Source organism: Tenrec ecaudatus, chromosome X (assembly GCF_050624435.1).
Source record: "Tenrec ecaudatus isolate mTenEca1 chromosome X, mTenEca1.hap1, whole genome shotgun sequence".
NCBI classification, from domain to species: Eukaryota; Metazoa; Chordata; class Mammalia; order Afrosoricida; family Tenrecidae; genus Tenrec; species Tenrec ecaudatus.
In genome coordinates, this window is record NC_134548.1 from 41,559,176 (window position 1) to 41,576,658 (window position 17,483).

Genomic DNA, 17,483 nt, shown 5'->3' on the forward strand with positions numbered 1-17,483 from the left:
AAGGCTTCACCTTCCATTGTGGCTTTGCAGAAGGTCCCTGAGATGTCCTGAGCCTACCTGAGGAAGTTTCTACATAAGCCCCATTCACTGGAATCACAGCCATGAGCCTTAACATTGGTGCAAGGAGGAACAGAAGAGCCATTTAATGGCAACTTGATGTCGCACTTGAGAATGCAAGTCTGAGAACATGAAAGATACAAAGTAACATTACTCTTCTAAAGACTGTAGAAATATAATATTTCAGGGAATACATGTGAAACCAAAGGTCAAAGGCAAAAGGGAAAGATAAAGGATCTGGTTTTCAGTAATAAAAGTAAAAACAAAAATAAATCAGAAATATGGTAATAAACTGCCAATCCCTGGAGAAAGACTTTGGCCATTTGGGGTGTTCGCCACTTCCAATTTCAGAAATAAGAGACAGTGGAAAACTAAAGTGATTGTCCTATGAAAACTGATAGGGGGGAGGAAGTGACTAGCTGCTGAAGGGAGCGATTTAAAAAAGAAACAATTGTTTATCCTGAACAGTTACTTCAATTCATATTTTTTGTTGATTCATGGAGATATTTATTGCAGATGAATATCTACTTTTATCATTTTCCTGGGCACTTTAAAGAAATCATATCATAGCTTGGTATAAACCCGAAAATTAGAAGTTTCCTTAGGCCTTTGACCATCTCCTGTTTCCTCTTTCTTTCACAAAGCTCAGCTAAAATAGTATCATATATTAGAAAATACTGTAGAAAGTGTTGTCAATTCATTTTCTTCATGTGAAGTGTAAGCTGTGAATTGTCTGTTGTTAGTAATTTGAAAATTACCTTTATGTACATAGCCCCTTTGAAGCTATTAGCTGAACTGTAAAATAGACTCTTGGTTAAAAAAATCATATCAATGATATGGGAACCGCTGCAAAGGCATGTTGGAATATTGTGATCCCTGGAATAGGCAGAGAAAGGGATCAATGTTTGGGGAAAGAACATTGCTCAATTTTACGCTATTATACTAAGACATAAATGATCGCCTTATCCTACAAGACACTGGGTCCTCTGGAAATTGACTATAATATCAAACTAAGTTGTCTTATTAAATTCAACTTGGCTGTACACACACGGAAGTTATAAACACGCTGCACCACATAAAGAGGGGTTTTCAGGGCATTGTGGAGGCATCTGTCACTTCAATACTCAGAACAGAGCTTTGCCCCTTCCCTAGCATTTGAGAACTGGCCATTTCAAAAATCAGAAATAGATAGCTATTAAATAAATAGTTTCTCTCCATGTAAAACCAAGAACTTAGTCTTCAGTTCAGTGGATCCTTATTTGAACCACATGTCTAAGATGACTTGAGGATGGTGTCTTGTCTGAAAATTTCTATTGTGTATGTTGGTGCGTGTGTGTGCTTACTGTGTGTGTAGTCATTTTTTATAGGAAAAAGATCTCTAGCATTCATCAAATTCTCAAAGAATCTGCCAACCAAGAAAGGTAAGAACTGCCATTGTATGTTCTATGACTCAGCATGTTTGCATCCAAAACGGAGTGAACTGGGACATATTGATCTTGAAAAGCACACAGCTTTTCAGATTATTGTTCTGTTCATAGCTTCACATCCTCACACATAAACATATAAAGTTGGCCTCAATTATTTATTTCTCAAAATACTCAGTTTAAGGTAATGCGACATAGAGAGTAGCTTTAAGATGACTTCCGGAAGTTCCTTTTTCTTAGCCAATCATCTCTTCGAAACGCTGAGGCAAAATCCCTCTTTACAAATAATATTTTATTTGCAATACTCATTGTACCTGTGGCTCACCATCTGGATTCAAATTTATTTCATTTGACTACTAAAAACGGAAGATAGTGATCCCACAATATATAAGACTCTGTGGAACATATGCTTTTAAAATTATCCAACAACCTCGTTAGGTCATTAGTTCAAAGTCTCATAGTTACTAATTGGCAGTGCAAAGATTCAAACCAAGAGTTTCACTTTGGAACTGTATTTACTCAGTATTCTAACCTAGAATCTGGTGATAAAGAATTGAACCAGAAACCTGTTTCTATTTTCTGTTCCTTCCATCATTTTTTCTAGATATTTGTCAGTGGTTCTCAACCTTCCTAATGCCTTGACCCTTCAGTACGGTTCCTCCTGTTGTGGTGACACCCTCCCCCCCCCCAACATAAAACTATTTTCCTTGCTACTTCATAACTGTCATTTTGCTTCTGTGATGAATTAGGCTACCCCTGTGAAAAGGTCATTCGATCCCCAAAGGGGTCGCCTCCCACAGGCTGAGAGCTCTGATTTATATGCTAAGACACTAGGGAAGAGCCCTGGTAGGTAAATGACTAAGTGCTTGGCTGCTAAGAACAAAGCCAGCTTCCAAATGCATTCATTGACCCCATGAGAGAAAGACTGGTGATCCACTACTGTAAACACTGGAGCCAAGAAAACCCTATGGGGTGATTCAGCTCTGGCACATGAGGTGACAGAGTCAAAATTTCTTGAAAGCACCCAATACCAACAACAAAACACTGGAAAGGCAACCCTTTTTTGTGTCAAACCCAACAAAGACCGTGGTTGAATGTTCCCTTGGCTTCTAACTCAAGGCTTAGAGACTTTCTTTAGTCTACCCAGAGGCATGTAGGAATAAAGGCCTGTCAATCACCTTCCAAAATTCAGCAATTGGAAATCTTAGGAGCATAGTTCTGAACTTGATACACACAAGGTCACCCTGTGTTAGAGCTGCCTCATTCACAGCAGCTTGTCAGTAAACCTAATATTATTTAATATACTTCTAGGTGTTATAAAACTTGAAGTGGTGAGACAGTTTAAAGGCTACATTCAGAATCTCTGGACAATAGGGAGATCGCATTAGAGTTGGACAACAGGGAGTTTTATAACTCATTAGAACACTATATAATGCTGATCTATAATGCAATGACATGCTTTTCTGCCACATTTCCCCCCATCAAAACCTTAGGCATCTTTGACTTTGCCCAAGTCCTCGACACTTGATTTGAAAAGTACATATAAAATTAAAGCCAAATCATCGATATTTTTCTTTTTTATGAATTGAATAATATGAATTAAAAGAAAACACTATCCTTTCTTCTCTTGCTTTTGTTCTCTGTAGACAATAACTGTGGAGAGCTGTGAATAGGCAGTTTGCAAGGGCTTCCTGTTTGCTTTGTCTCTGGTTTTACTTAGTTTCTGTAGGGAATAGTCTGTATATATTGCTGAGTGTATGTGTGTGTGTGTGTGTGTGTGAGAGAGAGAGAGAGAGAGAGAGAGAGAGAGAGAGAGAGAGAGAGAGAGAGAGAGAGAGAGAGAGAGAGAAAGAAAGGGAAACCCAGGATCTTATGTGAAATGAAATCCAATATATTTTTATTAGAAAGAGTGGATTGATTAATGAGTGGGCCTCACCTGTATGCTAACTGCTCTCTAATAAATTAGAGAGGGGTCATTAATTAGGGCCTTAGTCACAGGATAGTTGCCTGTTGTATGGATTTGTTTTTATGAAAACTTCTGCCAGTTAAATCCTTTCATAGCCACCTATAGAAGATAACATCTGTGAGTTTCACCAATAGAGCAACGGTGTCCAATAGAAATATAATGCAAGCCATGTGTGCAAGTCATATATGTATTTTTTTAATTTACCAGTGGCCCCATTAACCAAGGAAAAAGGTGAATTCATTTTAATATATTTAATTTATATCAAGCTATTTAAAATTATTTCAACCTATAATTAATGTAGAAATATTAATGGGTTAGTGTACCCTTTTTTGTACAAAGACCAAACACAGCATGTATTTTGTACTTAATGCCTACAGGGTTCCTCTGTGTGTGTACATGTACGTGTATAATCATTTTTATTACAAAAGAAAATGGAAGCATCCATACTAAATAAATGCTGCACTGTTTCTCCAAAGGCTCTATGTGTTGGGGAAGATCTGTAATTAAGAAAAGATTAGTAAAGTTGCTTTCCCTTTGGAAATGTACATGGTGAAGTTATTAACATACTAAAATCTCTAAGCAATCTATCCTGGGTAAGAAAACCTGTTTAAAGATTCTTGAGTTCCATGTTTATAAAGCTTAGCCCCTTGATCATTGCTGTTGCCCAGCTACCACAATAAAAACACAGCTAACCTGGCATAATACATTTATGGTACCTTTATAATATTGAGGGTTTTTCCTACAAAGGACATTTGAACACTCCCCTTATAATTAAAGATATCAGAACAATTGTAGGTTCATTCCAAAATTGTAGGTCTTTATTAATATTTCTTGACCTCTTAAATATCCTGAAGTCATTCTTGACTCCACTTTGGGGGATAAGAATTCTAGAACTTGCCACAAGCATTTCTATGTACTAAGAAAAACTTAGCTTCCCCTACCTCCTCCTCTCTTTGTGGTGTCTTTCTCTACTTATTCTTGATATTGGGAACACCCAAGAACCAAGATATATCTTTTTTGTTTGTTTTACAACAATCACCTACTAAATTGAACCCAGCAGATGACCTTAAGTTCATACAGAGGACTGTAGATCTTGAGAAAGTACCACTGTACACATCTCTCTCTCATTTTTTCAGAAATGATGCCACTCTAAAGAGATCGGGAATTAATAACGGAATGTGTACAGATGTAAACACAGAACACCCAGTTTCCTAAGTAGAGGAATGCAGTTCCTGCTGGTGTTTCCTTTTAGATTTTATGGGGTGTTCATTTCTTTGTGTTATATGTACTATTCAATGTGTATAAAATAACTATGGCTTAATGTTTAGTTTCAAAAAGATCTAGGGTATGCGTGGCTCCGGCCCACCTGTAGTAAAGTGTCTGTCTACTGTCTGAATTTGGTGGAGGCTCTGATGCTGCCCCTATATGTTTTAAGATTCCCTGTGTTAGTGGCAAGTCCGAATAATAGCATTTCCTTGGCTGAATGTCGTCCATGCTGGCCACAGATGTATGCAAATTAGCTGATAGATCTCAAGAATTAGTTCTGTATCTGGTTTTTAGGGCTTTCGTATTTTACTGTGACAACTGTCTTCTGAAGTCTCTCTACTCTTAGAAACTGTGAGTACAATGTTACTTGCTCTAGGCTCTCTGGTGGTAGGAGTGGAACACTGTACGTGTGAAAGTTTGGGTTCAGAGTCTGTATGACTTGACAGGACTGCCCATTTTTTAAACCACCAACAGCTTTGTTGCATGTAAGCATCTGGGGCATGCTGCTCAGAAGAAAGTCTGAATCTTAATGGCACTAAATGACCAATGTCAACAATGGATTTTGTAGAAGCTAATTATGAGGGGGAAACCTTGGCAAAGCCGTATACTGAAGGATAGGGAAGCACCGCATGTTAGTTTTGAAGTGTGCACTATCCAAGCGAACAGAGTTTACTTTGTCACGACGATGCTATTGCACAATTCATAATCCTTATGGAAATATGCCTGCATCCTTAGAGGGAAAAAAGTCAGCTAGCTCACTTTCTGAATGATACTTCACAAGCAACAAATTAGTGCAATATTTTAATGGGTTGGGGGGGGGGACATAAAACATATAATCTACCAATATCATGTATCTACTTTTTCCTAATTGTACGTATGAATGATAAGTACTCTTATTTAAATCACTGCTGATGAGTGCTCAATAAATTAGCGTCATTGATAGAGTTGTACTCTTTGTAATACATTTGCCTCAGTACAAATGCAGGCTTATAAATATAAGATTATATAAAGCAAAAAATATGCCAATATTAGACATTAGGTTTTATCACCTTAAAATCCTTAAAGTCCATTAGCACTAAATCCAACATCAGTTACTTACCAAACTAACACTTTGAAAGACTGGCACATAAAATAAGAGGCTTTTTCAAAAACGCCTATTCGCCAAAATAGATTGTATGCCCTTTTGCTAATTATTATCTTTGGGGGGGGTACCTTGTAGAGATGTCAAAGACTTATCTGTAGCAGTTAAGCCTAAATTTAGAGCAGAACATTCCGGCAAATATTTTACTACACCATAGAATATTATAGTGCTGTATTTTATAATAAAATCAAATTCTCAAGTATTCTGATATGTAACATATTATGCCCCCCAAACCTTTCTATTCAGTCTATTGTTAGGTGCATAATATTTTAAGACCTGAATATTTTAGTCCTAGCAAGAAAGTGTAATTCAAGACAGGGTATTAAATTGATCGTTAGGCAAAATCCATTTAGGTGTTTGATGGGGAAACTAGCAAGCATAAGCACTTATATACAGAGTCTCAAGGGCAAAATGACAAATGAGAATAAGTCCATTAAGGTCAGACTGGGGGGAGGGAGTTGAGCTAGTATATAGACAGAGAAGGATCAACCCCAAAAGGGTCTTAGATTTTAGGTGTTTCATTTTTTGTTCCTAGAGGTGGAAGTACTAGAGTCAATCAATATTATTTCCCCTTTATGTAAGGACTAGACTGAGACAGAAGCTTAGAAATACACCTAATTCTTCGTAAAACTGCTCTTACAACTTTCTAAACACTGTGATCTTTCCGACTGTGTTTTCTGTATTAGTTTTGAAACGTAGAAAATAATTGCTATACTCTGGACTTGGTACTTAAATCAATGTCATTTTGTTATTTTGTGGCTTACCTTGCCCCTTTACATTTAAATATAGTTTATTTATTAATGTAAGACTTGTGATAATCCGTTGCCTTAAAATAAAACCTAATGCTAAATATTGAGTGTGTTCTAATGTGTAATTGTGAGGTCCTAATTAATTTCCCCTTTAAAGCTTACTGCAGTGGCAAATAAAATCTTACACCAAATGTTCTGTGGAGTGTTGCTGCCGATTCTGTATCTGTGACTGTGTGTCTATCCTGATCCAGGATATGGTGGCCTGCTGGGTTCTATAAATAGCCATTAGTAATCCTTTTAGAGAAAAGGCCTGGTACTTCTCAGCTGTTGGCTGAATCCTCCTTAAAGCCTTATAAAGTGACACCACGCAAAAACCCAACAGAAAGGAAAAAGAAAAAAAGCTCTTCCCGTTCTTTCTCTCTACATTTTTTGGGGGCTTGAGTCCTGGTCATTCTTCCCTCTCTATTTGTGTTTTCATCATTTTCCTAAATAGAAAAATGCCAGTGATGTCAGGGGTCTGCTGGAGTCATCCAATTTCAGCACAGAAAGGATTCTTATACTGCTTAAAGGCAAAGCCCTTTATTCAGCAGATTAGAACATGCGATTTCGAGGGGCCTTGATGGCAGAGTGGGTTACAAGTTGGGCTGCTAGCCCCCAGCTTCTCCGCAGGAGAAAGAAGAGGTTTTCTATTCCCTTAAAGAGCTGTAGCCTTGGAAACCCGCAGGGGCAGTGCTACTGTGTCCTGCCGGGTTGCTATGAGTCCAAAACCACTGCATGGCAGTGAGCTTGGAGTTTGGAGCGTCTTGATCAAGTCCCTCGCCAGTACATTGGGTGAAAGGGGTTGTGGTATGGGCGCTGGCACACACCATCAAGAGACGTATCCCTTGGGCTAGATAATTGCTTCCTTATTAGGCCCTGGATTTTGCCCTGTCTGACTTAGTCACGGTTATAGAGGAATACATTTCGTATGCAGTTTTCCTGGGAGGGAAGGCGTTGGCTCCTAGAGATGACCTCTGATGAGCTTTCACCAGAGGAACCAACAATCCAAACAACTGTCTTTGGAAAAGGAAGGAACATGCTAATGTGGCAAGGTGAAAAGTGAAAACCCTTATCTGTGTGCTGAGGGCATGCCGAGGCACCAGCACTTTGAGTCTGAAAAGCATGGATGATCTGGTTATTTTAAAACGACAGCCAACCCGGGTATTTTAAAGAATCAGGCTTGCCCAGGCCCAGAAAGTAGATCGGACTAACAAGGCACCCAGACTCCAATTCTGGACCTTGTATGGTGCCGCTTTACAAAGGGGTGGGGCGGTTTTCCCAATAGAGGGCCGCAAAGGGACTCTAGGACCCAGAGGCCGCGCGCGGGTCCAGCCAGGCCTGCTGGGTCCCTTCTGGCTAGCCAGGAGGGCGCTGTGGCGGGCCGCGGGTTCAAGGCCTGCCTGGGGACTGGCTCCCCAGAGCCGCCGCAGGCGCTCCGACGCGCGGGCGGCGCCCAGTGCGCGTGGGCGTGTCCCCGCGGGCCGCGCTCTCCGCCCCACCCCAGTCGTGTCGCTCGCCCCCGGGCCCCGCTCCAGCGCTCTGGCCCGCCGGCTGGGGCCCCGTGCCCTGGGCGGGCGACGCAGGTCAGGACGGGCATGCCGGGGGCCCTTGGGGCCGCCGCTGTCGCCGCCGCCTCAGCTGCCGGGGCGCGCCGCTGACGCGCCGCGGAGATGAAATTCCCGGGCTCGGTGCTGGCGTCCGTGTTCCTGTTCCTGGCGGAGACGGCGACGGCGCTCTACCTGAGCAGCACCTACCACTCGGCCGGCGACGGCATGTGGCAGGCGCTGACGCTGCTCTTCTCCCTGATGCCCTGCGCGCTCGTGCAGCTCACGCTGCTCTTCGTGCACCGCGACCTCAGCCGGGACCAGCCGCTCATGCTGCTGCTGCACCTGCTGCAACTCGGGCCCCTCTTCAGGTGCGTGCGCAAGCCCGGCCTCCGCCTGCCACCTGCCCTCCCCGGGGAATAGGGGGGCGGGAGGGGCAGGCGAGGGGAGGGGGAGCCCCTGTGGGTGTCCGTGCTCGCGTCAGAACCTGGCCTTCCAGCAGGGCCAGGTGGCTGGCCAGCCGCCTCACTCGCCAGCCCCGCCATTCTGGTCCCAGAATGCGACAGAATCCGGGGATCCTGACAAGAGGGCAGAGGCATACTGCATTCTGTTGGGTGGTACCATCGGAACTTGCCAATCTTCGACTGAATTTGTCCAACTCGAACGGCAACTTCATGTGCCCCCCGACCCCATAAGACACGCACACGCTCTGCAGTCAGTTGGGCTCAGGCAGGCTTGGTTTATGCTGTCACAAACCCTTGGCAAGTATCTACTAAGTCATCGTTATTTATTTATTTTGTATCAAGCACATGCCATTTATTATGTCAGGCACTATTCAAGTCACTGAATTTGTTAAGTTGTCGTTCAAAAGGTTAGAAATCACGGCAGCCTTCTTGTCTCAGTGCTTTTGTGAATATTGAGGAAAGAGGTACCATTAGGGTTATGGAAATGTTTCTCATGGCTGCTCAGCTTAAAAACACAGCCATTCATCGCTTACACGCTGTGCCCTGAAGACACAAATTCTGCTGTGTGTTAAGTAAAGCAAATCTATTAGTGACATCTCAGGAAATGAATTTAAAATAATGAGAGTTCAAAATGTGTTTTTGAATCTTTCTTCTCTGTAGGAGAAGCAAGACAAAGAACATCTCTCTAGATTAGAAAGAAAGTTATGATAGAGAAAATTAGCCATAGGTGAAAGAGGAATTGGAAGAACTAGAGAGGCCAGAGACACACCTCAGCTACTAGAAAGTTCAGTTAGCCAGGAATTTTCACTACAACTACATCTCCCTCTTACACACATGCGCGCGCGCGCACACACACACACACACACACACACACTTTAGTAGCAAAATATGGTTTATAAACTTTATAACAAAAATTGCCAATATAAAGACAACTGTCCCCATGGGCACTTGGAATATTGACTTATCATTTAGACAGTTTCACGATAAACTTGTTGAACAAGTTTTTCAACCTCCAGAAACCACATAATCCTAGAAAGGCAGAGAAACTGGTGTAGTGGCAGGAAAAGTTACTACTAGAGAGTCTTGGTAGAGAGCAAAGTGTCATGGGATAGGAGTGGAAGGTGGTGACAGGGAGAGTTTAGAATGTAAAAAGTCTTGCAGCCCTGAATGTGTGTGTGTGTGTGCACGCACACACATGCCAGGTTAGCGAATTCTCTCTAGTCTAGTAGGCCCTGTGGTCCTAATTATATTCCAACTCTGTAGAATTAATGTGGTCTGACCTCATGCAAGCCTGTATCGTTTCTTAACCTCGGTTTGTTCATCTCTGAAAAGAGAACTGATGCTCATGATATTTAATTGAAGGTACAGGAAAGGAGAACTGACATTTCTCAAGCACTTCTGCTAGGTGGCTTGGCAGGTACAGCTCTGGCCCAGTTCAGTTAGTCGTCACCATGAATGTCCCCATTCTACAGATAAGGACAATGAAGTCTTAGCTCTTATTCTCAAAGTTGCTTTACAAACAGGGTCAGAGTCAGGAATAGTTATGTTTCCTATCCTCTGTGTAAGAAGGCAGGAGAGTGAGCAGTACATTTTATCAATAGTACTTCAGGGCATGGAGGCGCCACTGCACGCTTTTTATAAAATCCCCAAATACAAATAACTTATCATCGCTACCATTTAAAATGATTTTAAATACAAAAGGTAACCAGAGGCAAAGTGAACAATAGGACATTAGATAAGGAAGTGAGATGTAAATATAAACCTGAGTTCCAGGAAGTATACTAAGATGATAAAGGCAGTTATTTCTGGATGGTGGAGTTATATATGATTTTCATTTCCTTCTATAAAATAAAGTATACATTTTCCTTTGTTGAAGATTTTTTTCTGTTCTTTCAAGTTTTTACAATTAAAATAGTATTTCATTAAATAAAGAAAATAATTGGTGCTTTTAAGAGATAATTTCACAGGTGTATAAAAATTCCAGTGCTCTAAAAAATGATCTATTTCCAGAGAGTTTTCTATGGCTCATTGGCTTCCTGGGGCACAAAAACAAACCAAACCAAGAAACAAAGCAAAAAACCTTCCATTAGCAAAGGTACATTTCAGTACACCTAGTTTATTTCATGGAGATATTGGGCAGATGATTTTATAGCTGAGATATACAAAATCTAGTTTCTAAACTTCTTAGTTTTCAGAGAAAAATAAAAGCAATTTGATGTTGTTTATTAGCATGACTTAATATCTTGCTGGAAGTTCTTCATGCTGGCTGTTTAATTCTATTTTAGTACTCAGGACACCAGCTTTACACACACCTCTAAATAATTTCCCTCAAATAAAAGAAAGACACGAGGTATTTGTTTTCCTCCTTTGCCATTGGACTGAGTAATATTTCTGAATTGATTTTGTCAAGTTCATTCTAAATACCTTTGAGTAGGTACTGCTAGCCAAACTGTTGCCTTTTCATAAATGAGATCCTGCTTTGTGTTCATTTGGTTAAGCTACAATACACTATTGAACTCTAATGATCCAAGGTAAATAAAACATTCCTCCATTCCTCCTTCCCTTTAGGAAGGTGCCGTGAGAGGTCCTTATTTTGTTTATCAATCTTCTATTTCAAAGTGTCATCATAGAATCTATAAGAGTTTGTACATTAAGGCTTGAATGATAGGAACATTAAATAATGCCTTGAATTAATATGGCTTTTTTCCACTTTAAGGAAAATCCTACTGTAATTAATAGATAGTCTAGAAAACACAACAGTAGCCTGTTCCCAAAGGAGCACTTAAGAAATTGTTTCGGTTTGTTATTCTTTTACAACTATATTGACTTTTTAAACTCAGACAAGGAAGACATATAAGCTAGATGCCCCCTTTTCCTTATTTTTTTAAAATAACTGATATAATGAAGGAAATGGTAGATGAAAATTGAGCTTTATCACATAAAGATGAAGACATTCAAATAATCTTTATAGAGCATTGCAAAATGATTTGCTATAGTATTTATCTCTGTAGTACAGTTTCAAGAGAATTAAAAATAATATTAGTCTACATTTCACAATCTTTTTTTAAAATTTACAAAGTCCTGTAACATACAGTTTTTCATTTCATCCACTGATAAACTGTCATTATCTTTATTTTTCCTGTTGAGAAATTGAGACTCAGTGCAATTCAGTAAGTGGTTTTTCAAAAGTCACGCGGAACTTTCTATTTAACCCGTTTGGTTCTGGTGTGACCTTGTAGAGCATGTCTGTCACATGCAGATAAAAGGTCTCATTGGAAGTCATAATCACTACTTCATTGAAAATAGGTTTTTATTAATTAATTTATATGGCTCTGGTAACGTAAGTTATTTGTGCAGGCTTCAACCGGCATAGCTTCTGCTAAGAAATAAACTCTTTCTGTTAAAGATAGGCGATATTTGCAAAATGAAGCATAGTGATTTTAAAAAGAAAAAAATATATCAGCCTGTTAATTATCTCCCTCAAGGATCAATAGGACAAATCTACCTTTAGTAAGTAAAGTTTTATTTGAACCAAGTCATACTCATCTGTGTAGCATTGCCTATGGCTGCTTTTGTATTACAATGGCAGAGTTGAATAGGGGCAAGAGACTAGGCCCTCCCCCCAAAAGCCAAACACATTTTCTCTCAAGCCTTGTATATAGTAAGGTGACCAGATTTTAACATTGGTAAAGCGGGACACCATTGACAGGGGGGGAGGTTATTCTTTATTAAAAATTTGGTCTATGTGGAGCAACAAAAATTTTCATAGAACACAAAAATAATATTGTAATATATTTTTAAAATTTCAACATAATTACAATTTACACATATAATACATTAAAATCATATATAGTATTATTTTATTCTTTGGCATATTTCTCATTTGAGTGAATTTTTTTAGTAGATTGCTGTCGTTTAAAAGATCATGAAATTTTTCACAAGATTTTGTTAAATTATATTTCACACAGAAAATGGCTTTCAAAGTCTCAACACTTAATTGTGGTTTTTCTAATGTTCACACTTTATTTACCATAGCAAAAATGCGTTCAGTTGCAGCATTAGTTCCTGGTAAGGACAGGACATACTCCACATGGTTTGTTTCAAAATGATGAAATATTTCTAACCATTTGTTCTCTATTGTGATTTTTGCTGATGCCCAAGATTTAACCTTTTCCTTATCAATATATTTTTTAATAATGATACCTCATTAAAAAGATCATTTTCGGAAATATTACTATATGGGAACATTTGAGTAATATGATCGAATGATTTTTGCACATCATTCCAATTAAGTTCTTGTTTCAATGTAACACAATGAAAATGTTCAATATCATTGTAATTGTACCGTCCACTCTTCTAAATAATCTATGCAGTTACTATAGAACTTTTTAACGTGATTCATGATATCTGCACAATTTATTGCACCTTGTTCTTTTAACTGGCTTATACTATTATGGATAGTTAAGGGTAGAAAATTATTTTCTAACTGCTCTTGACACTGAAATTTTAAATTATTAACTTCATGTGCTACTTTGATTACCAAAATTTTGTCACCTTCAATAAGTTTTATACAATTTTGAAAAAGAGCTGCTTGATTGTGTACAAACTCTAGCCAATTTTTTGAAGATTCTTTTTCAAAAAACTCTTCTAAAATTCTAGGACATTTATCCTGTGATAGAAAGTAGGATTTCAAAGCATCGTATATTTTCAAAATTCTTTCGACAGCTGGCAAAAGAGCTAACCGGCGCGTTTTACTGTATCCAAGTATTTTCTGATATTCAACTTCCACAGTTTCACAAAATTCTTTAAGCATTTCAATGCACACAGTGTAGATATAGAAATAAGAATATATTTTAATGACAATATTTCCCACATCTACAGGCAACAAATTAGCAGCTGTTGAATGGCGTTATGTATTATGTGTGCTGCACAACCAACACCAATAATGTTTTGATTAAGGTTTCTATTTAATTTATAAAAATATTATTTGTACTTCTCGCTTTTCCTCCAAAATTTGCATTCATGTTGTCTGCACAATATGCAATCATTTTATGTTTTAAATTGTTTTTTTTTCAAAATATTAATAATGGAACTGAAAATTATTTCAGAAGTTTCGCTGGGCACAGAAATGAAATCTAAAATTCTACTTTTTATTTCAGTTTCTGAATCAAAAAATCTAATAATGGTTGGAAATAACTTTATATCCTTATGATTAGATGCGTCACAATATATGGATATAAAATTATTTTTTTCTAGATTTTTGTTTCATTCTGAAAATTCTTATGGGGAAAGCACATTATACACAATTGCCTCGGATTTTGTTCTAGCACAGACAGATTTTTGGTGATTAACTTTTTGACAACTTGTGATATAAGGTCCATAGATCTGAAGGAATGATAGTAATTAATAGCATGAAGAGACATAAGTCCTTTTGCTAATGCTAATTTCTTTTCCTCTTCTTCATAAGTTGTTTTCTGAAAATATTCTTGTATTTTGCAGGAGGATGCAGCAGTATTTAAATATCTTTTATGTTTCTGAGTCTCCAAGTGCTTTGAAATATCATTCTTCCCACCATGCGAAATAGAAAATTCACCATTACATTTCTCACATTATACCATGTAATTGCTTTTGGTTTTTTTAATAAAAAGAAATTCACTTCTTAGATCATCGTTGAATTTGCATCCTCTTTTCTTACTCGTTATGTTAAAATCTAAAAAAAAAATTTTAATTATATTATATATCTGTGGTAGCCGGGCACCATCAGCTTTCTTCACCACATTTGCTTATGCATACGTTTGTCTTCAGTGATCATATCAGGAAGGTGGACACCCGCTGACTTAATTTTTAGTTCTTTGATATCTGATAACTGGTCCCTTCTCCACCTCCTGGTCAGACAGGCTGGTGTGCTTCTTCCATGTGGACTTGTTGCTTCTCAACTAGATGGCCGCTTGTTTATCTTCAAGGCTTTAAGACCCCAGACACTATATCTGTTGATAGCTGGGCACCATCAGCTTTCTTCACCACGTTTGCTTATGCACACATTTTTCTTCAGCAATCGTGTCAGGAAGGTGTGCATCCTGGAATGCCAATTTAATAAAACAACGTGTTCTTGCATTGAGTAAGTGCTTGAGTGGAGGCCCAATGTCCATCCACTGCCTTACTACTAAACCTATAAATATATGCACATAGATCTGTTTCCCCACTCTCTTATATATTACGTATGTACATTCCAGTCTTTAGACCTCTATAAATACCCTTTGTCACTTAGTTCTTTCTTCTAATTCCTTTTGCTTTCCTCTTGTCCCACTATCATGCTCAGCCTTTATTTGGGTTTCAGTTATTTCTCTCGGTTACCTTGCCCTTGCTGAATCCCTACCAGGCCTTTCACACCCTCCTTGCCACTGATTTTGGATCACTTGTTGCTCCCCTGTCCCTGGGTTGGTCAGCACCACCTCCTTACTCCCTCCTCCCCCTCTTCCATGTCTCCTGGAACCATAGGTCCCGTTTTTTCTCCTGCAGACGATTCATCCGGTTTATCTAGATAGAGCTGTAGAGATATTAATTTGCACCAAGAATCAAACCATAGCAAGATAGGTGGCGAATGAGAATACAGCGTTGACAACAAAAAAGGAAACCAATTACCCATAGAAGAATAAATTAATTTAAAGAAAAAAATTAAAGAAAGAAAACCTGTAAATATTTCAAGGTCTGATTTTTGATCTCTAGGAGTGTCCTTCAGTCAGGTCCATGCTTTGAGTACCATGCTTTGGTCCCAGAGTCTGTCCTTTGTACTCCCTCGGGAGCTCCCTCCTCTGCTCCCATGGTTGCTCTGCTGCACAATTTTATTGGTTTGCCTAGGTGTGACAGGGTCTGTCTGGGCCAGTCCCGACACTCAGTCTCCAGTGTTGTCCCCCTTAGGGCCCTGGGCCATCAAGGGACAGCGTGTCTCCTAGTGGGATCAGCCATATTGTCTACTGTGTACATTGGCTGTTCAGAGTGGGGATGTTGTCCTCCAGGTCTGATGGGCCAGGATGTGCTCCACTCTTTCTTCCTCCCCCTTAATTTGCTCCCATTTTCTCTGATCAGACATACCCCTCTCCCCTAGCTGCAGCTTCAGTGCATCCTCTCAAATAAATTCTTCTGGGGTGAGGGGCAGTTGTCCACATAGCTGGTATGGGGGCCGAGCCCTCAGGCCCCTCCACTGGCACACCCCTCCTTGCTGGCACGCTGCATTCACCTGACACTGGCTTTATAACTATTGCCTCTTTCCCTGTGGAGACACAAACAATAACCTCCCCTTGGGTGGATCAGTGCCCTATTCCCCCAATCACACATCTCTTGTTTTCTTTCCCCTTTCCTCCATCCACCCCCTTTTTGGTTGACTACCATATGTATCCCTGGATTTGGTCTAGCCCCTGCCATACTACCTGTACCTCATCCCTGGAGTGTTTGTATACAGTAGCTTTTCCCCTCTGTCCCTTTTGCACTTACTTTTCTGTTCTCTCATATACACATAAGATCACTGGTTCTTCATCTATTGTCCCTTGAGCATTATATAGTGTCCCTCCTTGTCTCTTGTTATGGTCTGTATCTTGAGGTCAATTTGGTCAGATATTAAGATCGCTACCCTTCCTCTTTTTGCACTACCATTTGCTTGGTATATTTTTCTCCAGCCTTTATTTCTCAACCTGATTGTGTCTGTAAGCTTGAGATGAGTCTCCTGGAGGCAGCAGATGAATGGGTTATGTTTCCTGAGCCAGCCTGTTAGCCTCTGCCTTTTAATGCTTGAGTTCAGGCCACTGATATTCAATTTTATTATATCCATTTGTGTACTCTGTGATGTCATCTTGTACCTTCTGTGTGGGATATTTTCCTATCTACCTATCTTATCCGCTTGTTTTGTGTGTGTGGTTTATGTTTGCATTCGTTTCACTATTGAGCTGGTGCTATCCTGGGGGCTGTTTCCTTTTTGTCGCCCTATGGGTTAACTTGTTCTACGTGATGGTCTCCTATTTGCCCTCTGTGTGTTGATCTTCCCATACTGGATTGGCAAGAATCTTTTGTAGGGCTGGGTTTCTTTTTATGTATTCTTTGAGGTTGTCCTTGTCTGGGAAGACTCTTACTTCTCCAGCTATCTTAATAGATAATTTGGCTGGGTAAAGTATTGTGGGAAGCCGTAGCTCTCGCGAGATGTGGGAAGCCACAGCTCTCGTGATGTGGGTAGCCACAACTCTCGCTGCCATTACTAGATGGCGCCGGGCAGTCAGGGCGGTGGTCCAACTAAGTGGTAAACAACCACTTAGCGCATGCACGATGCTGAGATGACGTAGTCATAACTCCACCCTGGAGTATGCAAACGAAGGTTCTGGCGAACTCACCAATCTATGCATGAGGTTTTGGCAAATGCACCAATCAAGGCACAGCACGTCCCCATAGAGCATATATAAGCAGCAGTAGTCTGGGGTTTCAAGGTCTTTACCGCATAATGAAAAATAAAACACCTGTGGAAGAATCCTGTTGTGGCGCGTCTTTTCTTGCTGGCGAGACCTGGCGCGCGACAAAGTATTCTTGGGTTTCCTTCAATTTTTGGAATATGTTACTCCATTCCCTCTTCTTCTTCATCATTTCCGCTGATAGATCTGAACATACTCTTATGGGTGTACCTTTATACGTGACTATTTGCTTTTCCCTAGCTGCTTTTATGATCTTCTCCTTTTCCTCATAGTTGGACAATTATGTGTCTTTGCGACTTCTTGGGATTCAGTCTGGCTGGTGTTCTTTCAGCCTCTTGAATGGTTGCCTGATTTTCATTTATTAAGCTGGGGTATTTTTC

The 17,483-nt window shown here is 39.8% G+C and overlaps 1 protein-coding gene across 1 annotated transcript in view; it reads left to right on the forward strand.

Annotated features, from left to right (window-relative positions):
- The first annotated feature begins 8,312 nt into the window (after positions 1 to 8,312).
- The window catches only part of XK (X-linked Kx blood group antigen, Kell and VPS13A binding protein), a 55,424-nt gene continuing 46,253 nt past the window's right edge, over positions 8,313 to 17,483 (forward strand). Inside the window, exon 1 of the mRNA XM_075539568.1 lies at positions 8,313 to 8,557. Coding sequence (XP_075395683.1) covers positions 8,313 to 8,557 — 245 coding nt within the window. The remainder of the gene's footprint in view (positions 8,558 to 17,483) is intronic.